The sequence below is a fragment of the Chelonoidis abingdonii genome, chromosome 1, assembly GCF_003597395.2.
Source record: "Chelonoidis abingdonii isolate Lonesome George chromosome 1, CheloAbing_2.0, whole genome shotgun sequence".
NCBI classification, from domain to species: domain Eukaryota; kingdom Metazoa; phylum Chordata; order Testudines; family Testudinidae; genus Chelonoidis; species Chelonoidis abingdonii.
The window spans coordinates 328,536,230-328,558,938 of NC_133769.1; the positions used below are offsets into that span (position 1 = coordinate 328,536,230).

General features: G+C 42.8%; 1 protein-coding gene across 2 annotated transcripts in view; it reads left to right on the top strand.

Annotated features, from left to right (window-relative positions):
* Positions 1–22,709, top strand: part of USP12 (ubiquitin specific peptidase 12) — a 75,253-nt gene that overhangs the window by 45,488 nt on the left and 7,056 nt on the right. For both annotated transcript variants that reach the window (XM_032765319.2, XM_075061655.1), the window contains 2 exons: positions 9,279–9,355; positions 9,644–9,727. In XM_032765319.2, the coding sequence (XP_032621210.1) occupies positions 9,279–9,355; positions 9,644–9,727 (161 nt within the window). The remainder of the gene's footprint in view (positions 1–9,278; positions 9,356–9,643; positions 9,728–22,709) is intronic.

Here is a 22,709-nt window from a genome sequence, read left to right on the forward strand (position 1 = left end):
TTATTCCTCTCATTTTGTAGGAGTACAGAAATCGATTTAAAGAGCACTGTAGTGTGGACGGGTACAGCGTTAAATCGATTTAACGCTGTTAAAATCGATTTAACGGCGTAATGTGGACCAGGCCTGAGAGAAGGCTTTGAAAAGGGAAATTTCAACGGTGCTTTCCTGGAGGACCTTTTAAGGGTTTGTTTTTTTTCGTACTTCCACTGAGGAAAACCTTGCCTACCTCAGTGGAGCAAGGCACTGACTGAAGCAATTTCTGCAGTTGTAACAGACAAAACCAGTCAATCAGCTTCCTTAAAAGGTGGGGGAAACTCACCAACAGGGACCAAAGCTTCTGTAGGGATGCTTCAAGGAGATCATTAGCTGAGGTAGTCTCTGGGACTGTGAAGTTATAACAATGTGGCATTTCCTGTTCCTCTTTCCCAGAAAGATTTAAAAAAAAAAAATCCAGAATCCTTTGGAGGTCAACAATAGATTGCAGGTATATTCAGTGATGCAGATGGATCATCAGATACACTTCCAATCTGGAGTAGGAGAAGACTTCTAATAATATTACACCAAGATCTGGTCTTTGTATGGAACTAAACATTTTTACTAAACTGAAAATATAACTGCTTTTCTCAGATACCCAAGCATGCCTGTACCTAACATGCTACTCACAAAGGGTGTCACAGATTCTCAAGGTGTGCATTCTGTTCGTAGATCGTTGGGCTTCATCTAAACAAAAGTCCATTTTCGTGCCAGTACAAAAGGTAGGATTGTAGCCTATGTGGACTCCACAACTGCAAAATCTTTCCTGGCACAGAGATGAACCATATACTTTGTGACCTCCGAACCTTTGAGAAATATGGAGTGATTCTACAAATGTTAGTCTTTGTGGCTTTGTGCACCCATATGACATTATTCACCAGACGATATCTGAGTCCTCTGAAGGGCTGATTCTTTTTTTGAGTGACTGTTCCTATGTGTAGTGCACTTCAGGGTTACACATGTACCCAGAGTTGGAGATTTTTTTCCCTAGCACTTTTTACATCTGGTCTGCCCGTGTGCCCCTGCTCTCCTCATGCTCCTCGCCAAGGAGATAAGGGGAGCTGTCAGACTGTCACCATCTTAGCTCTTTCTTACCACTTGTGGTCTTGGTTGGAGCTTCAGTGTCTGTACTGACTTCAGCTTCTTTCTGTAAACTTTTAAATAGATAATTAAGGAACCGCACCTGAGAAACTCTCTCCTAACTTTCAGAACACGCCCCCCCCCACACACTGCAGGGCAGGGAGTTGTTGCTGAGCTCCTCTCTGCGCGCCCTTCCCCCCACCCCCAATTTAAACCAACAACAACAAACAAAAACAAAAAAATTTCTATCTTCCAACTGTTGCAGGAGAGTATGTCAAGGATCATTCCTGGCTTCAAAAATTTCATTAAATGACAAACCCTTCCTGGGTCACAGATTTCATGACACTTGTCTGTACTGCCTGGGGGTAACCCACATCCCTTCTGGCTGCAGTTTATGCAGGTTGTTCCCAAGTAGGACTTAGCAGTATAGGGAGTTCTGACCCTATAAGTTCCTCATGGAGGACCCCATGAAGACAGAAACAATTTCTGACTGGAGAGACCTCTCCCCCCCACAAAAAAAAGGGTAGGAATGGCCATGGCCCCTGTTATTCGGTTCTGGACAGTTCCAAGACCTCTGTCTCCCTTCTGACTCCAAGAGACATTAGAGAACAGAGCTAAGACAGATGAGGGAAAAGAGACACAAATGCTACCATAAGGACAAGAGGGAAGATCCTCTGACCAAGACTTCTAAAAAGAGGTAGAAGTCTCCATCCCATACCAAGTCATTAGGAGCTTTGTGCTCTGAAGTGGGACTATCCAGTACCAGGAAGGACTAGTCTGGGACTTCCTCAAATGAAAAAACAGCAGTACCTCCAGCAGTGGGAGTGGTTCTTTGACACCAAAACCCACTTTGGTATCCATAGATCTGATGCCCTCTAGTTCAATAGCTTGAGCTATGGAAACTACTCCTTTGACTTTGGGTCGCTTCTCGACTCCAGTGTTGTCAGAATATATGTTCCGTTCCCTTCCAGACGCCATTCTGGCATCACAGGTTGGGATCTGGTATCATTATCCCTATAATATTCCTCTCCATCCTCATGTAAAAATAGGTGTTGAAACACGGTACTATCAACAACAGGGTGCTCACACTGGATCTGAGCTTCACAACTTCAGAGTCATAAGAGAACTATGACAGACACCCACTCTTGTACTGTCCTCTGAAGGGTTCTTTGAGAGGATGGAGCCCAGACAGAACATTGGGTGTCTCCAAGGTATCTCACTACTCTTATGTGAAAGAGTACCCCACTATGCCTTCTGGTACCTAGTACTGTACCAAGGCCCTGCCCCAAGGAGATATGAGATCCCACAATGGTAGTATTGGGGCCTGGAAGATCTGTGAAACTACTGCCCAGTAAGGTCTTTTTGTCTAACAAGAGGATAAAGGAGATCCAGGATTCTGAGAGAAGAGGAAGAGCTTTGTCAGCCTCCTGAAGACATGCAATTATAGCAGCATTAATAAGAAAAGAGCAACATGAGCAGGAGGATTCTGTGCTAGTGACCTTATCCTCCTGTTTCTGAGACAAGGAGGCGATTCCAGCTTCACCACCACATCCTGATTACACAAAGACCTTCCAGGATTTACTTAAGAGGGTAACAGAGTCTCTACAGATCCCCATGGAAAAGGTCCAGAAAGCACCACACAAACTGCTGGACATCTTGAATAGCATGAGTCTGAGTTGTGCCCCTATTAAGACTATCCTCTAAGCTACCAGAACTCTTTGGCAGATGCTTGCCATGATCCCACCAGTGTACCTGTGGGCTAAAAACAGACATTTTATACCTGTTAAAGGGTCAGAGTACCTATTTTTTTCTCCCACCTCCCGACTGGTTGGCAGGGCCGGCTTTAGGTCAATTCAACCAATTCCCCTGAATTGGGCCCCACTCCTAAGAGGGCCCCACACCCAAGCCCCAGTATGGCATACCAGCAAGAGCCAGTGTGCTGTACTGGGGTGGCCTGGCTTCCCTAGGAGGAAATTTAAAGGGCCTGGGGCTCCCAGCAGAGACTGGAGCCCCAGGCCCTTTAAATTGCCACCACAGCCCCACGGCTGGAGCCATGGGGTAAAAAGTCTGTGGCTCCCGTCGCTTCTACCACCCCACCACTTCCCCAGGGCCCCCGCGACTATTTAAAGGGCTGGGGCAGTGGATGTGTTATTGGATGCAATGGCAGCCTATAACATCACCAAGCAAGGAGGAGCACACTCCTCAGCTTTGTGTGAATCTGTTGCCCTTGGAACTATAGCATTCCCATGTATATTACCCTGACTGCTGTTTACCTGCCAGGAATCCAGAACATTCTGGTAGATTCTATAAGCAGACATTTCTCCACAGAATTTGAATGGGACCAGCATGACCCAACTTTCTGGGAGATGTTATGGGTGTGGGATCTTGCATCCAGAGATCTCTTCATGTCCCATGTGAACAAGTGCCAGGTGATTTGAGTGATGTTTTTCTCATGTAATGGTCAGGAGTCCTGAAACACTCGTTCCCCTCCAAATTACCTTATTATTTTAAGGCCTGGTCGACACTACGAGTTTATATTGAATGTAGCAGCATTAAACCGAATTAACCCTGCACCCGTCCACACAACTAACTTCTTTATATCGATATAAAGGGCTCTTAATACCAATATCTGTACTCCTCCCCGATGAGGGGAGTAGCGCTGAAATCGGTATTGCCATTTTGGATTAGGATTAGTGTGGCCGCAATTCAACGGTATTGGCCTCTGGGAGCTATCCTGCAGTGCACTATTGTGACTGCTCTGGACAGCAATCTGAACTCGGATGCACTGGCCAGGTAGACAGGAAAAGCCCCACGAACTTTTGAATTTCCTTTCCTGTTTGCACAGCGTGGAGCTCTGATCAGCACAGGTGACCATGCAGTCCCAGAATCAAAAAAGAGCTCCAGCATGGACTGTATGGGAGATACTGAAGCTGATATCTGTATGGGGAGATGAATCTGTTCTATCAGAACTCCATTCCAAAAGACAATGCCAAAGCATTTGAAAAAATCTCCAAGGCTATGATAGACAGAGGCCACAGCAGGGACTCAGCACAGTGTTGCGTGACAAGCGTAATGGAAAGCCAAAGAATCAAATGGATGCTCACGGAGGGAGGGGGAACTGAGGACTCTAGCTATCCCACAGTTCCCGCAGTCTCCGAAAACCATTTGCATTCTTGGCTGAGATCCCAATGCCCAAAACGTCGTCGTGGGTAGTTCAGGGTATATGTCGTCAGTCCCCGCCCCCCCATGAAAGAAAAGGGGAAAAAATCGTTTCTCACCTTTTTTCAGTGTCACCGTATGTCTACTGGATGCTGCTGGCAGACATGGTGCTGCAGCGCTACACAGCAGCATCCCCTTGCCTTGCCTTGCGGATGGCAGACAGTACTTAGGACTGGTATCCATCGTCATCATCCCTTGAGTGCTCCTGGCTGGCCTTGGTGAGGTCAGCTGGGGGTGCCTGGGCAAAAATGGGAATGACTCCCGGTCAGTCCTTTCTTTAAGTTTTGTCTCCTGGAGATTCAGTCCTGCCTGGAATATCATAGCAGTTGGGGGCTGCACTCTCCCTCGTTTTATCTCAGTAAAGTCAGTGGTGTTTCTTATTCCTGCATTCTTTATTACTTCAACACACAAATGGGGGGATAACTGCCACAGTAGCCCAGAAGCGGTGTGGGACGAGGGAAGCAGCAGGTGAGGTTGTTGCAGGGCACCCCTTAGAATGGCATGCAGCTCATCATTTCTGCAGGATGTCTGGGGCTTTGACCATGAGCGACTGTTTGCCTCTCTGGTTTTTTAGTAGACTTGCCTGATATTCTAGGCAAGACTAACTCTCCATTAGACAAAACTTGAAGGGAATGACCTGAGGAGTCATTCCCATTTTTGTCCATGCACCCCTGGCCAACCTCACCGAGGCCAGCCAGAAGCACCCATGACAGCAGCAGATGGTACAATATGACTGGTAACCGTCTCTGCTAACTTGCAAAGGCAAGGGGATACTGCTGTGTAGCACTGCAGTACCGCATCTGTCAGCAGTAGACATATGGTGACAGTGAAAAAAGGCTGAACGGCTCCATGATTGCCATGCTATGGTGTCTGCCAGGGCAATCCGGGGAAAAGGGCGCGAAATAATTGTCTGCCATTGCTTTCACAGAGGGAGGATTGACTGACAACATTTACCCAGAATCACCCACGACACTTTTTGCCCCATCATGCATTGGGATCTCAACCCAGAATTCCAGTGGGAGGGGAGACTGCGGGAGCTATGGGATAGCTACCCACAGTGCAACGCTCTGGAAATCGATGCTAGCCTCAGTACATGGATGCGCACCACCGAATTAATGTGCTTAGTGTGGCTGCATGCACTCCACTTTATACAATCTGTTTCCAAATACCAGTTTCTGTAAAATCGGAATAATCCCGTAGTGTAGCCATACCCTAAGTGTTGAAGATAATTAGAATTTGCAAGTTGCCCTCATAGCCTCAGATTGGGACCATCATTTCTGGTACCCTATTCTTTTGCAACTGTCCTGACCTCCTCACTGCCTTCCCCTGGATATTAACCTAGGGGAAAGGGTGGACTTGCCAACCCAAATCAGCTATGCTTCACCTGAGGGTATGGTACTTGGTTTGATGTCAGTGTTAGAAAATGCCTGTTGAGCTGATGTACGTGGTATTTTGAGCAGCAATAGAAAGGGACTCTACTGGGAAATTTTACAAATAAAAATGGAGAAGATTTGCATTTTGTTGTTTTAATAGACAAGGAATTTCCTTCTTTTGAGCAAAGAATCCACGTATAGTGAACTACCTCTTCTACTTAAAATCTTCAGGGCTGTCGTTTGGGTCTCTCAGGGTAGGCTATGTCTACACTGCACACCACTGGTGACAGCGTGCTGTATATGTGTAGCTACATGCCCAAGTAGAAAGCAGGCTGCATCCACGCTGTATTGTATAGCTACTTGCGTCAGTGAAAGACTCTGGCAAAGGAGAGGTAGCAGGGAAAAGCTCCAGGAGTGAGGAGCTGGCGGAGCATTTCCCCACTGCCTCCTTGCTTCCCGAGTGTTTCCCTGCCATGGGGACAAGCTTTGGCAACTCTCTTGTGATGGGGGAAAACTCTATCAATGAGGAGAAAGCAGGAAACTATACTGCTAAAAATAGCAGTGTAGACATAGGAGCCACTGCTTCAGCTTGTGGAAAGCTGTATAGGATGCATACCTTCAGGGTTCAGGACTATCTTTACATTCCAAAGCAGTGCAGCACCATCTACATTGCTGTTTATACCCATGCTAGGGAGGCATAGTGTATGTATTCTACATGTCACTGTGAAGAGTGTGCAGCATAGATGTACATTTATTCTCTTTTCCCACCCAGTCACTGCCCACTTCCTGAAAGATGTAAGTCTAGACTTCCCTCCAGTGGCAAAACATGTACTAGCCTCGGGCTTGAACCTTGTTTTATCAACCCTTACTAAGTCTTTGTTCAAGCCCCTGGCATTGTGCTGTCTACTACATATCTCCATGAAGATAGCATTTTTGGTCACTATCATCTCAATCAGAGTCTAAGAGCTAGGCAGTGCTAACGGTTTATTCCCCCTTCCTTCTCCTCCCCCCTGCCCCCATACAGTTCTCCACTAGGCCAAGGTATCCATGAGATTACATCTGAAATTCATTCTTAAGGTGGTATCAGAGTTTCACATGAACTAAAGTATCCAGCTACTGTTTTTAACAGTAAACCTCTTTCTAGCAGGGAAGAGGTTGCATGGCACTTAACTGGATGTGTGTAGGCTCTTACTTTTTACCTGCAAAGGATGAAATTGCTTCAAATGTCATAGACTTTGTGTCATTTGTGGAACAAATGAAAGGAGAGGCCATTTAGTACCAGAAATAGTTGAAATAGATCTCAGTGTGCATTTTACTCTGCTACAAGATTAACATCTCCCTTGAGGGCATTGTGAGAGCACACTTGACTAGAGCTCAGGCAGCATCTGAAGTGTCCCTTAGAGTTGTCTCTCTTACTGACATCTGCACAGAAGGAAATTGGCGTTTTGTACACATCTTTGCGAGACACTATCCCTTGGTGCAAGCAGCTGCTTCTGATGGTGCTTTAGGCAGAGCAGTTCTGCAATCTGTTGTGTCGTAGGACACGAGACACCCACCTCCTTTAAAGAGACACTGCTTGTGAATGAACTGAAGTGCACTATACGTAAGACAAATTAATTGGAGAAGGAGGGGTTACTTACCTTGTAATAACTTCAGTTCTTTAAGATGTTGTCCCTGTGGCTAGTGCATTGCTTGGTTTCGCGTACTGGTGACTGACGGTAGTGAAGGAACTAAGTTGCTGGTGGTTTGGCAGCCTCCTTTATTCCCTAAATGCAGAGTGCAAGGAGAGTGGTGACACATGCATATGGATCAGGCAGACAGTGCTAAGGAAAAATCTCCAGTCCTGGGTGTATGGAGCACCTGTGTAACCCAGAAATGCACTGCACAAAGAGACAGCACATCTTGAACCAAAGTTACTACATGGTGAGTAACCTATCCTTATGGAAGGTGTACCACCTCAGAGTCATGGACATCTGGGCTAGTATGCCTTGGCTGATCCTATGGATTTGAAGGAGGGATATATCTGTTCGACAATTCCATTCACACTCCTTTGTCACTTCACTATTATTCACATGTGCTTCAGTGTGGGTTAGGGTTCTCATCTACATCTCCACATACTTCAAGGTTTCTTGATTCTGCAGGAGATGAGACAGCCTGATACTACCCCTCCTTTTCTCCTCTTGTCCCAGCCAGAATACACATAGCATTGGACATGAGCATCTTAGCACACAAGGATGCCTTCTCAGCACAGCACAAACACACCCAATGCAGTTGGGTTAGCATTTCTTGTTGTTCAGAAGGTTAATTCAAGGAAAATACACCCTCATAGGTGCTGATTCTTTCCCAAGGGGTGTAAATCCCTCTGCTCTCATGCTGACAGCCATCTTGGGCCCAGTAATGCCTAGAACCCAAGTGTATTAAATCTCTTGAATTGGTCCACAACAGGACACTCCTGAAGTGGTAAATCATCTCCGGGTGTCCTGACCATAAGAACGGCCATACTGGGTCAGACCAAAGGTCTATCTTGCCCAGTATCCTGTCTTACGACAGTGGCCAATGCCAGGTGCACCGGAGAGAATGAACAGAGCAGGTAATCAAGTGACCCCTTCCCTGTCACTCATTCCCAGCTTCTGGCAAACAGAGGCTAAAGACACCATCCCTGCCCATTCTGGCTAATAGCCATTGATGGACCTATCCTCCATGAATTTATCTAGTTCTTTTTTGAACCCTGTTATAATCTTGGCCTTCACAATATCCTTTGGCAAAGAGTTACACAGGTTGACTATGCGCTGTGTGAAGAAATACTTCCTTTTGTTTGTTTTAAACCTGCTGCCAATTAATTTCCCCTAGTTCATGTGTTATGAGAAGGCGTAAATAACATTTCCTTATTTACCACGCTGCACCCACAAAAAAGAGAAAACGAAAGAGGTACGATGAGGCGAAGGTAGCACTTTCCACGTGATGCAGGATAAGCCTTTTTTTAAAAAGAAGAATCAGAATCCCCCCCCATATTAGATTTTCTACAGAAGATTTTCCATTGAAGACCCTTTTACATTAAAAGCTCGGCACTTCAGAATCTTCAGTCTTGCATAGGTGAGGTACCAGTGGAATCTTTTCCTCTGCGTTTCAGATAGCCCCTCATTGGTTCTAGGGCAACTGTACTTAGTCTTAGTCCCCTTAGGGTTGGCCAAGAAAATGAGAATTCTTGTACTTCATCTTAGTCCTCCATATTTGCTATTCCCTAGTGACAAGCTGACCTTCAGCACTTATCTTAGTTTTTGCCAAAATCCCTGTCTGTCTTTCGCCTAAGCAGGGTACCACTTTCCAAGCTTCTATCCTGATCCTAAGTCAGAAAGGGAAAAGTCTACCACACCTTAGATTTCAAAAGGACTTAAGTATATACTTAAATCAGAAAGATTGAGGTGAACGTATCCTCTTTTCTTCTTGTTCAAGGATAAGATCTAGTATCTAGCAGTGGAAAATATCAGTAATGATGAGGTTAATCAGTGCAATCAATTTTGGTTATAGTTTATTGGAGATTTGTTTTAATAATCCGTCTTTTTTTTCCTGCAGATAAGTAGCAAAGATGAAGATTTTTTAGACCTTTCTGTTGATGTAGAGCAAAATACATCAATTACTCACTGCTTAAGGTACATGCACAAACAAATGCTTATATATTTATTTGTCTTTCATCTGTCACCATGTTAACTAATAATAAATTGATGAAGATGAAAATGGAAGAAGTACAGCAAAATAGCTCAGGAAAATTTGATAGTCCAAATGTTTGTTAAATGCTTATTGTCCCTGTTTATTTAAAATGAGCCATGTAAACTTGTGATGTAAAATGATGTGATTTTTATTTTGTTTAAAAATCACTATATATTTCTAAATCAAGAGGTAGTTTCTACATCTTGCATTTTCCTTTCTGTTATATTCAGGGGTTTCAGCAATACAGAAACTTTATGCAGTGAATATAAATATTACTGTGAAGAATGTCGCAGTAAACAGGAAGCACATAAAAGGTATGATGTACTTAGAAAATATGTATTTCTATTTTTGGAATTTATTAATTTAAAAAAAAAATTTCCCTATCTGGTTCTGTGGATGCTTATTATGAATAACTTACTGAGTTGTACTCCACTTACTGTGAGTTTAATGGAAATATTCAGATGAGTAATGTCACTTATGTGTATAAGTGGTTGGTTTGGGCTCTTGATCATCTTGATTTATTTCAAGGAAAGAATATAGCTTGTTTTTTAGGAACAAAACAAGCTAGAAACGATGGGTGAAAATCAAGCTGTAAAACAGTGACAATCATACATTTTTGCATGACTTTTTAAACTTGTATATATTTTTCTTAGCTATAATATTAAATTGAGATAAGATGGTAAGATCAAAAACATTAATGGCATTACTTAGTAGAGGTAGCATACGTAGAATAATTCAGATTAACTGTATGGCTTTTAACATCTGTCATAAGAGAGATTCATAGCAATAGTTGACAAACCTGTATTTTTCTTTCATCTGGTCAGAATTAATCTTGTAACAATATCACCATTTTTACTTTTTTCTCTTTTCTTAAAAATTTAGAAGTTATTATATTAAACTACTACCTGACATAGTCTTTCCAAAAAGCAGCACAAAGTTTCTTGGAAGACCTGAAACTTTTTCTGTTTTAAAAAAATGTCTTGCCTTTTGCCTAACATTATAATATTTTTCTTTCACCTTTAAGAACGTTTTTTACTGAAAATGATTTGTTTTTTATTAGGGAGACAACCAGCCCCCTGCAGGTGAGGTAATGTGTATTGGACCAGCTTATGTTGGTGAAAGAGACAAGTTTTTGAGCAACAAGAGCTCTTCATCAGGTCTGGGAAAGATGTTCAGAATGCTTTTTATTAATTTCTCTTGCATAGGTGTGGGGTTTTTTTTATTTTATTTTCCCTAGCGAATTTTTTTTTCAAAATAAAATTCCATTATGTGAAACATAACTCATCTGTATTAGGTCACATATGCTAGCGAGTGCTTATTGCTTATGAAAGCAACCAATTGTGTTACTGCACAATGTGACACAACTCACAGGATCACTCTCAAGCAAAATCAATAGATGCATTGACAGTGTTATATTCATACATGTACATCAAATACCATGTAATTCTTAATAGGCCACAAAACAGCAGATCCAGGTAGAGAACAGAACAACAAAATACATTACTGTGGCTCACTATTACAGTGATTTTTTTCAAAGCTTCCCTAAGCTATATAGTACAATGAACAGGGCATTGGCAATCAGGCCTAGTGATCAGACCCAGACTCAGACCTATTGGCTGAAGCCAAGGGTCAAAACCATACATAATGTCAGGTACCAAACCAAAGGTCAGAGTCAGAGATGTTGTCAGGTGGCAAGCCAGAGGTCAGAGCTGGAGACAGAGTCAGAGGTAAGTTTGAGGAGCAGGGACTTGGCATGTAGGGCAAGACAGCAGGAACAAGAAGTAGACAGGAGTCTGGGATAGGAGGACAGAAACCAGGAGCAAGCAGGAATGCAGGACTCAGGAATCAGATAGGGAAGAGGAGTCCATAGTAGCAGCTAGTTGCTCGGACAACTTCCTGTTTTTTACTTCCTGGTTTATATAGAACCCTTAAACCAAATGGGGCTAGCTGTTTCCTCTTGGGAGCTTTGGGGGCAGGGCCCTCTGCAAGCTAACTCTTTTCTGGACCCTCTCCTGATTAACCAGGTGAGCTTCTGGATGTTTGTCATCACCTTGGCACTGCCTAGGGACATGTTGGCCTGGGTTTGAAGTCTGTGATCCCTCACATCTAGCTCCACGTTCAGTTATTTTAATAGCCTTTCTGTCTGGCTGTCCAAACTCAGGAGACAGCTGCCCACCTCTTCCCTCCAGCCCAGTGGAAACTTTTCTCCCTTTGCCTCACAGATATTATGCAGGATGCAGCAGGAAACTATAACCATTGGGATATTTTTCTCACTGAAGTCTAATTTTGTGAGTAAACAATGGCAACATCCCTTCAGTCTACTAAAAGCACATTCAACTGTCAGTCTGCACCTGCTGAGCCAGTAGTTGAATTGGTGCTGTCGATGTGGCCAGTGTACAGCTTCATGAGCCAGGAGAGCAACAGGTATGCGGGTTGTCCAGATCACTGTCGAAAGCTTGTCTCTCTCTCACCAATAGAAGTTGGCCCAATAAAGATATTACCTCACTCACCTTGTCTCTCTAACATCCTGGGACCATCATGGCTACAACTAAGCTGCATGTGGGATCGATACTGACATTTTAAGATTCCCAATGATAATCTTCCTGTTGGGAAAGACGTTCCTACTTAAAGACGTGGATGTCATGCACCACAACACTGATGTCAGTGAAATGTCCCTGGAGATTAATCAGTGCTTGCATAACCACAGAAAAGGAGCCCTTTCTGTTGATGTACTCTGTAGCAAGGTGGTCTGGTGCCAAAATAGGGATATATATACTGTCTATCACTCTACTGCAGTTGGTTCCACATTGGGGAACCCCATTGCTGCAAATCCATCCACTGTGTCCTGCACATTGCCAAGAGTAACCGTCCTGCATAGCAGGAGGCCATTAATGGCCTGGTACACTTGCATGATGATGGCATCTGCAGTGGATTTTTTCAACGCCATATTGATTTCCAACTAACTGGTAGCAATTTGGCATCGCAAGTTTCCACAATGCAATCATCACTTGCTTTGCCACTGTCAGTGCAGCTCTCGTTTTGGTGTCTGTGTGCTGGAGGGCTTGGGTGAGCTTAACACACAGATCCAGGAATGTGGCTTTGTGCATCTGAAAGTTCTGCAGCCACTGCTCATCATCCCAAGCCTGCATTAGGATGCGATTCCTCCAGTCAGCGCCCATTTCTCAGGCACAGGAAGCAGTGTTCCCCCACCAGCAGCTGCTCCGTGAATGCCACCAACAACCTTGAATTGGTTCTCGTTTCGTCCCAAAGCAGTCTGTCCTCCAAGAAATCATGTTTTTCACTGTTTTGGTGGTTCTTGCGGCTCTGCAGTTACTGCAGGATTCTGTGCCCTGTGCTTGCAATGCTTATGAAAATAGTGCAGAATTGTGCAAACTCCATACTTCTGTCAGAGGTGGTGGATAGTGAGGAAGGCAACGTATTTATGTGGGATTTTGGGGAAAAAAAGGTGCGAAAATGATGACAGACTGATGACCTTATGGGATAGAAATAGTTACACTGGGAGTGTTGACCCCTTTCTCCCAGTGAGCCCTGCACAACTTGTTTCTGCCCCACCATGCATTAGCAAAACTTTCCAAAAGGCAGCGTGCCAGATGGTGATGGGTTGTGCGCTGGGGTATCTGCCCATAGTGCACTGCACTGTGCATTGATACAAGTTCTCCTGATGAGTGTGCACACTGCCTACACAGAGGACAAGTATGCTTGCGCACAGGCGATATGCTAACTACAGCAGCTTTATGCCAACATAACTTAAATCGACAGAAGTTTGTAGTGCAGACATGACCTAAGGTGCTGTTTCTGGTTATACCATAGGTCTAACATGTCATTTTGGGCAAGTCTCTTCAACTCATTCCTGAAGTTCACTAATACTTATTTATGTTTGTTTAGAGGGTGCCGAGATTCTCAGGTGAAAGGTTTTTAAAAAGATATTATCTTCTTTGTGATATTAAAATTATCATAGAAACCAATTAATTTCACAGTGACTTCAAATGAAGAATAAGTAGAATGAGAATAATGCACAGAGATGCTCAATATTCTTTCTAGTAGTAATGGGGGTTAGAAAAAGTGGAGAGATGCAGAAATGGATACAATATAAACAAAATTATGATAAAATTGATTATTTTTCAAAACTTTACATAAATTTAGTCATCCAAAAAATAAAACACTGTGAAAAGGGGTTTCACTATAATGTTAGCAATAGCTACACTGAATAAAAGAGCACTGATTCCAAGCTCTGAGTACCTTTTACAGTTTATTATGAATTTTAAAATGGACTCCAGCAATCACACCATCATCAAGCAATAATGTAAATATAACAAAAATATAGTAAGTCCCACTGAAAAAATCACCAGAGTCCTCTCTGTTTTCCAGGCTTTGCCCATTTTCCATCTCCTTACAGGTCAAGGTGAAAATGTCAGCCTTGCACAATGCCTGAAAGGTTAATAAGCTCGAGCTATCATGGACCAAAGGTGGAGACAAGTTTCAAAGACCTGTGATGCTGATGGCAGCCCCCGCCACCATCTCTTATGACAAACAGGCTGTAGCTGGCACCTTCCATGATCACAAATATGGCATTATGTCACATTTACAGAGGTGGTCTCTTAGATAGGTAAGCACCCGGGTCACTTGGGGCTTTATAGGTCAAAGCCAGCACCTTAAAATCAACATGAAAACTAATGGCCAGTGCAGATAATCAAGTACTAGTTTAATGCGCTTCCTAAAAGAAATACTGCTTAATAAAAAGCCCACCAAATTCCATACCTGCTGCAGTTTAAGAGGTAGCCCCATAATCTAATCTCAAAGTGACAGTCCACTGCAAGGCCCACATCTGAAAGTAACTCTTGCAACCTCCTGGCTGTTTAGATAAATAAAAGAGTTGACGTAGGTATAACCGGTATCTGTTTCTCTAGTATCTGGGAATCCTAATGAACCCAGTCAACAAATGCAGATACATACCTCAGTTGTGGGGACCGGTGATATTCTTGCCATATCTTCCATATCTCCCACCCCCAACCAACCAGTGTCACTTCCCATTTATCTGGGATGAGTTTCAACATCAAGCATAACTACTGATAAAGATGTGAGAGAGTGCTAGAGAGACTGCTGTCAAAATTGGTGAGGGGTTTCTGAAAAGTGGGCACATCAGTTTATAACAAAAATTATATTTTGTTCGTTTTAAAATGTGGTTTATTGAGTTAGTCCTGTATACTACTTGAAGAAATGGACACAGTAAAAAATGAAAGCTAAAATTATGAGCGTTCATAGTATTTATTTTCTCAAAGAAGCTTGATTTGGGGAACTGATATTTTTCCTTGCAAAGAAAGTTTGTGGATACCTTGTCTATCTGGTTTTGTGTGTCTTGTATATATTATGTTTGTCAGAAGATTGCTTTTAAGGATAGTTTCTGTGGATGCAGTCTCAAGAACTACCCTAATTACTTGTGCATGTTTCAGTAAGAAATAGAATACTTAAGACAGCAAGATCTTTGGAGAAGTTTGTGTTCAAGATACTGTGTGTGGTGATCTGTCTTAACTGTATCTGAACAAGGTTCAGATAAGAAAAGAGCACTTGTTTAAGTTAAGACAGCTGAGAGTTTGGCTATTCCTGAAATGGTCCAATATCTGGCCAAGTTAAGAGGATATTATGGAGGCCAAATAACTAGTTGGTTTCTTGTCTTTCGATGCAGGACACTTGATAATTTTATGTAGATTAGGAAGGCAGAAGTATTTGAGGATGCTGAATGGTTCTAAATTTGAAGAAGACAAAGCTAACAAAGTTAAGACTGAATTTTTTATTTTATTTCCTGAATTTGATATGGACTTGGTAAAAGTGCTGAACATCCACCCTGATCCATACTTCTAACAACTTTTTGAGCCTTAACAATTATAAGATTATTTCTTGGGTGCAACATGCATTTGTCACAGATTCTTTTTCAGGCAGCTACTAAAAAGAAACTTTAGCTTTAGTTAATAAGACAACTATAATTGAAATAATAGAAAAACCATTATACGTAAGTACTAGGCCAGTACAATGTGCATTGTGCATACTTACAGCTTTGTAGAGACCATTAGAAACAAAGGTAGAAGGAATAGTAAGTGGAGCCCATCAGAAGAGATTCTGATTTAGGCATCTTGAGGATTCAGTGAAACCAAAAATAGGGAACCAAAGCAATATTTCCTCTAATTTTTTTCCATCTGTGCAGAATGAATTTTGTTATGTGGACCAATATCAAGGTAATGTGCGGATGTGCGCCATCAGTGGAAACTAAAAACCTAGATATATATTTTTTAAGTTACCATAGGGATAATTACACCAGCCAGGACAGGTCAGGCATTTTAGAACTCACTACTCAAAGAATTAAATTTAAACATAAGGGAGAAATAAAATTATGAAATGCATAGACCAGCCAAACAACTTTGAAAGAATAAAATTAAAGATAATATATGTGCATTGCATTACCAAGAAGTAACAACAACATGAGTATGTGTTGGGAGGAGAGTGTGAAATAGACTGTGTGTGTATGAGAGAGACACAGAGACTGTGTGTGAATGTGAGAGACACACACACACACACACACACACACACACACACAAATATATATGTGCTGGCTGCTGGGGCAGTCTGAGAGACCGTGTGCTGTCTCTTTAATGCATTCACACCAGAAAGCTCAGACGTAGCAGCTGAGCTCTCCTGCTCCTGGGCCCCTCTCCCCCGCTTTGCAGACATGAGGTACATGGCAGAGGGGAAGCATGGATAGGGAGACACCATGACATCAGCACTCCCCTCCCTCACCGCTTTTGCACAGGAAGATCCCTGGAGCAGCTGGCCAGAGGTAGAGGGCAGGAGCAATGTGACTGCAGAGCAGCAGAGGGAGGGGCACCTGAACACATGCCACCATTGCAGCTCTGCTAATCACATGCACAGCACTTGAGTCGCTCTATAGGAGCAGAATTTTATAATTATACTATAAAATTAATGTGTAATTTGATTTCATCCCGCCAGCTACTCTTTTTAAATAGCCAAAAAAAAAACCTCTGGGACTATAGGATTCTGTCTCCCATATGCATTACAAATTGGGCCCTTTTAGTTCTTTGTTTTAAGGTTTAGTTAGTAAAAGACAGAATCCTGTATTGTGTCTATGTTCAGTAAATTAAAAAAACATTAAAGGTCTGGACCTCAGTGTAAATTGTTTTGGTTATAAAACTTTGCAAGGTTTAATTTACAATGTCCTTTCGCTCTATAAAATACTGCTGTTTATATTCTCAAAGGTCACTATAAAAAACTGTTTGTATAAATAAAAAAGGCATGCATCAAAAAATAAAATAAAATGTAGAGGCCGTTAGTAACCAAATGGTTCAAAAAAAACAAAACAAAAGAAAACCACTTATTAATTCCAAAAAACCATCAACGCGATCCAGAATCCAGAAAGCGCAAATTAACAACCCTAAGGTAAAGGCTATCACCCCTAAAAACAATTAATTAAATCAAATCCAAAACAAAATAACCCTCTCAAAGATATTTTAAAATGTTTACATCAAAAAATAGCACAATTAAAAAATAACTGGTCATAAACTAACACAGCAAAATCCATAAACTTCAACAACAAAACCTATATAAGCAAAGTGCTTTGCTGTGGAACTTTGAGTTCATATTGCCACTATTCCAAAAGCATCAAATCACAACCAACAAAGCCCGGCTCCTCCCTGTGACCAATCTGGCTGGCCACTAGACTGATCCAAACTCTAAACTGGTAACTGTAAACATCAACTGACAAAACTGTGTGCATGGTATGTGTGTGTAACTGAAAAGCATATGCTAACTGCTGTATTCTCAATAAATGTGGCATGTTGCCTTCTCCCCTATAAAAAATCTCATGTGCTTTGTTTAAGTATAACAGCTCCTGGACAGCCACGCAAGCGCACAGGGAACACAGAACCAGAGCCCTTCATACCTCACTTTTTGTAACCTGTTGGGTATCTAACCACATTGGCCACGTTCTGTGACCATAACAAGATTGATACCAATCTGTTATCCATATGTGGCCTTTTGGGTGTCCCTAGCCAAGCCCCTAATTATTACTACTATTTAACTGCATCACACCTAATCATTCCTATATGTAAATACACCTCTACCCTGCTATAATGCGACCTGATAGAACACAAGTTCGCATATAGCGGGGTAGCAGCAGGGCTCCGGCTGCTGTGGGGAGCACCGGGCCCTTTAATCACCACCAGAGCCCTGCTGCTGCTACCCTGGGGCTGTGGAGTAGGGCTTGGCCAGCGATATAAAGGGCCTGGGGCTGCTGCAGGGAGCCCCGGGCATTTTAAATCACGGCTGCAGCCCTGCCACTGCTACCTTGATATAACAGCGTTTCACCTATAACACGGTAGAGATTTTTGGCTCCCCACGACCGCGTTATATTGGGGTAGAGATGTACATTTTAACCACCTAATTATTGCATAGCAGCTAGATCACTAAAGCCTCCTCACAAACTCCATTCTTACACAACTGCTGTGTGCTGTCCACTTGTGGATATTTGTGTGTCTTTTCAGAATGAGAGTGCAGAATTATCACCTGGGATTATTTCTTGAGCCTACTAGATTTCAGCCTAATAACCCAATTATGTGTGCTTTCCTAGTTGCTGTTACAGCTTTCATAACTTCTATTAAACATACTTACCAAAGGAATCAAAGCCCAAAGACTATGAACCCTCCAAGATCAAGTCAGCATCAACAGTCAACACTCTCCATATCTTTGCCCTAGATTAATTTTTGAGGTGGTGTCATAAACAGATAGCTAAGGGTTAATGTTTCTTTTACCTGTAAAGGGTTAACAAAGGGAACCAAACACCTGACCAGAGGGACCAATCAGGAAACCGGATTTTTAAAAGCTCAGGGAGGGAATGTTTGAGTGTGGTCCTTGTGTGTGTCTTTATCTGTCTCTCGGCTATGAGAGGGATCTTTATCTTCAAGCTTCTAATCTTCAGTTTCCAAGTTGTGAGTACAAAGGTAGAAAAACAATAGGCTTTATTGTTTTTTTGTATTACATGTGTGTAGTTGCTGGGATGTTTAAATTGTATTTCTTTGAATAAGGCTGTTATTCATATTTTTCTTTTAAGCAATTGACTCTGTATATTTATCTTGATACAGAGACCATTTTTATGTCTTTTCTTTCTTTTTATATAAGCTTTTCTTTTAAAAACTGGTGGATTTTTTTTCTGAGTGAGGCTCTAGGGGATAGAAATCCTGTGCCAGGATTACGGTCTGTCTCAGGGAAAGACTGGGAGGGGAAAAAAGGAGGGGGGAAGGTAAATTGCCCTCTCTGTTGTATTCAAGGATTTAAGTACAGTAATCTTCCAGGATAACGATGGTGGGGAAGCCCGAGGAAGTAAAGAGAAGACAAGGAGGGGGGTTATTTCCCTTTGTGGTAAGACTCAGGGCATCTGAGTCTTGGCTCACTCGGGTCCCCTCAAAACCTTCCCTGGGGACCCCAAACACTGGAATTTTTGGCTGTGTGCAGCGCTATCAGATCCAAGCTGGTAATTAAGCTTGGAGGTTTCATGCAGCCACCCACATTTGGACTCTAAGGTTCAGAATTAGGAATTATGCTTATGATAGGTGGTTTGAAATTACACAGTTCATTTTTGATCCATGTGCTGCTTTTGAATTCATTGATCGGCTGAATTTAGGGAGAGTTGAGACCTTCAGCCTTTCACAAGAGGAGGAGGCAGGCTATTTTTGTTACTGAGGCTTGTGTTGTACTTTTAGGTAGTGGTGTATTAATTGCACTTTTACATAGTGGTAGTTAGTTCCGTGGTGCTGCTGTAGAATGTTCTACTGTTTATACCAATAAAAAACTAGCAGGATCTTATTAAAGGGAAAAGACATTTGTCACATTTATTGTAAAACCATAATAAAAATAAAAGATAACAGCAAACAACGTTGTTATGCTACTATTCTATATATCCATTCAGCCACAATCTTCATACAAGTTCTGGATAGATATTATAGTTACCAGCCTAAAGTTGCTGTGACAGAATACTGGCCAGTACCCTGTACACAAGAGTGGAGCCGAGTCCGGGTCAGGTGCACCGTGAGCTTCTGAGGCTGGCAGCAGCACCATAGCTCAAAAGTCCTCAGTCCCTTTAGAGTTCAGCTTTATAGGGATTTTCCCTATGTTAGTATGGGGAGTTGCTCATTCTGGCTGGTTTAAATTAAATAGCGGTGGCTGGCCTCCATGTGGTCACAGAATGTTACCCAAATCTCTTACCTCACCCTTCTTTTGTACAGGCTTTTAGTTTGGATTCAAAGTCTATAGGATCCTTGCGTGTCATCTGCCTTTGGGTTGGATTGATCACGCGTCAAATTGCACGTGACTTTCAGCTGAACCTGTTGATCTTCTCTGTTGTTCTTTGTCCTTTCTTTTAGGGGGATGCTTTTATTGTTACTGTTTCTAGTCTTCAGCCGCGGTAGTTGAATTCACCTTATCAGGACAGGCTAGGGCTGGAGGTTGATTTTATCAATCCATACATGCCTCATCACACATCTAAACTAACTATAAGATTACAGCAGGTGTGCAGCAATGAAGGTTGAGGAAGCTTTTCAAGAATGGAGTGAGTGTTTTAAAATGGGTTTAAATTACAATATGGCAAGTGTAGTGAATGGTGAACAGAAAGTTAACGTTAAAATAAAGTGAAGCAATTAAAAACATTTCATTATATTCAGTCTACCTAATTCGGGGAAGATACAATTGAGATGGATAGTTTGGAGATTTGGCTGCTACTCGATACATCTTTGAGTGTTTTCCCTAAACTATTTAGCATTTTTTAATTAGCTTTGTTCCTGTTAATTTTTCTGATTTACAATCAAGAGATTTAGACGGGATCAGATTTTTTCTTTTATTTTGGCCAGATTCAAAGTTCACTGAATAGGTTCGCAGAAAGCAGTAGGGTTTCTCTGGTACTAATTATTTTTTTTTTTTTTTTTTTTTTAAGTCTACGCAACAACTAGTAGTTTAGTATTGTGGTGAAGTGGTTCTCAACCAGGGGTACATATATGCCTAGTTTTACAACAGGCTACATAAAAAGCACCAGCAGAGTCGGTACAAACTAAAAGTTCATACAGGCAATGACTTGTTTATACTGCTCTACAGACTATACACTTATATTTAAGTACGATATTTATATTCCAATTCATTTATTTTATAATGTGATGATAAAAAGGAAAAAGTGAGCAATTATTCAGTAATAGTGTGTTGTGTCACTTCTGTATTTTTATGTCTGATTTTGTAAGCAAGTAGTTTTTAATTGAGGTGAAACCTGGGGGTACACGAGACAAATCAGACTGCTGAAAGGGGTACAGTAGTCTGGAAAGGCTGAAAGCCACTGTTGTGGTACACAAGGGCTGTCTTCCTAAAATTTTCTTTTTGTAGTCCTGGGTAGCTTTTGTTTTTTATTTCTGTTCACAGCATTGATTTATCTGTACTGCAGTAATGTCAAGAGGCACCAATTGAGAGTCGTGACTCATTGGGCTGGTGCTGTACTAATAAGTAAGGCTATGATTTAATCATAGGTATTTTTAGTAATAGTTGTGGCTAGGTCACTGGCAATAAACAAAAATTAATGGCCCATGACCTGTCCATGACATGTACTGTAAGTACCCTTGACTAAATCTTAGCTGGGGCCCAAGGGGCAGGGAGCCAGTGCTCGGGGATGGGGTGGGGGGGTGCGGGGCAGGGAGTCACTGCTCAGGGGTCGCCTATCAGTGGCTGCTCCGGCTGCCCCCAGGGTTGCCCAGCTGCTTCTGCTCAAGTGGTCCCTTGGGCCAGCTGCACCAGCCATTGTTCAGGCAATCCCCGGGGCCAGCTGCCTGGGACTGCCTGAACAGCGGGCAATGTGGCTGGCTCTAGGGCCACTTCAGTAGTAGCCAGTGTGGCTGGCTGCGGAGGTGCTCCAGCAGTGGCGGGTCTGGCTGTCCCTGGGGTCTCCTGAGCAGCTGGCCTTGGGGCAAGCTGCTTGGGGGGCCCCGGGGTCAGCCACACTGGCTGCTGCAGGAGTTATGGAGGTCGCAGAAAGTTATGGAATCCGTGACTTCTGCGACCTCCATGACAGACATGGAGCCCTACTAATAAGCAATAAAAAGACAATTTCTGCCTTAACAGGTTTAGAGCATAGGTTATGACAGGAGTTGGCAACCTATGGCATGCATGCCAATTTTTGATGGCATGCAGAGCGGGCTGGGCAGCTCAGCATGCTGCCACTCTGGGGTTCCTGCTGCTGGCCCCTTGCCAGCCAGGGTCCCACTGCTGGTCCCACTCAGCGCCCACTGCTGGCCTGGGTGAAGGAACCCCAGGCTGGCAGTGGGCTGAGACCCTGGCTTGCAGGAGCCAGCAGCTGAAACCCCAGAGTGGGGCAGGCTGACCTGGGCGGGCTCTGGGGTTCCGGCTGCTGGCCCCTTACCAGCCAGGGTCCCCGCCTCAGCCCTGCTCACCTTGCTTCTGATTGGAGTTCCAGCTTAGACCCCCTGCCAGACAGGGTCCAGGCTTCCGGCCCTGCTCAGCCCTACCAGCCGCCAACTCCACTCACCTCAGCTGCCGATGTGGGGTTCCAGCCAGTTAACAACTGATCACTCAGAAGCCTGTGTGCAGCTTAAAGTATCCAAATATGTGTCATTGGAAAACTCAGCAAGCAAAAGATTACACTAAACCAATAAGATCTGCATTTTAATTTAATTTTAAGTAAAGCTTCTGAAACATTTTGAAAACCTTGTTTACTTTACATATAACAGTAGTTTGGTTATATATTATATAGACTTATAGAGAGACCTTCTAAAAAATGTTCAAATGTATTATCAGCATGCAAAGCCTTAAATTAGAGTGTACATGAAGACTCAGCACACCACTGCTGAAAGGTTGCCGACCCCTGGGTTATGACAAGATACAGTTGGTGGATGATACACACAAGTGAATGTTTGTGGGGAGGGAGAGGATGAGGTAATTTAAGTGAATACATTTACTGTACATTAAGCAGAAGTATTAGCTCTTTCTGTGGTCAGCTGATAAAATTTTGTAGTCACTACAGATTATTTGTGAGATTCTGGCCTGAATGGCTCAAACAGGGTAAGAAGGTATTGAACATGGTGAATCTAGGATTGTATTTTCTATCTACTGTTTCCTTGTTTTTTGTCCTCCAAACAGCCAGATCATGCTGTCATGGCACTCTCTGGAGTACAGTGTTGGCTTGTTTGAGTGGGGTTACGTCAGTTAAACAGTGGTATATTG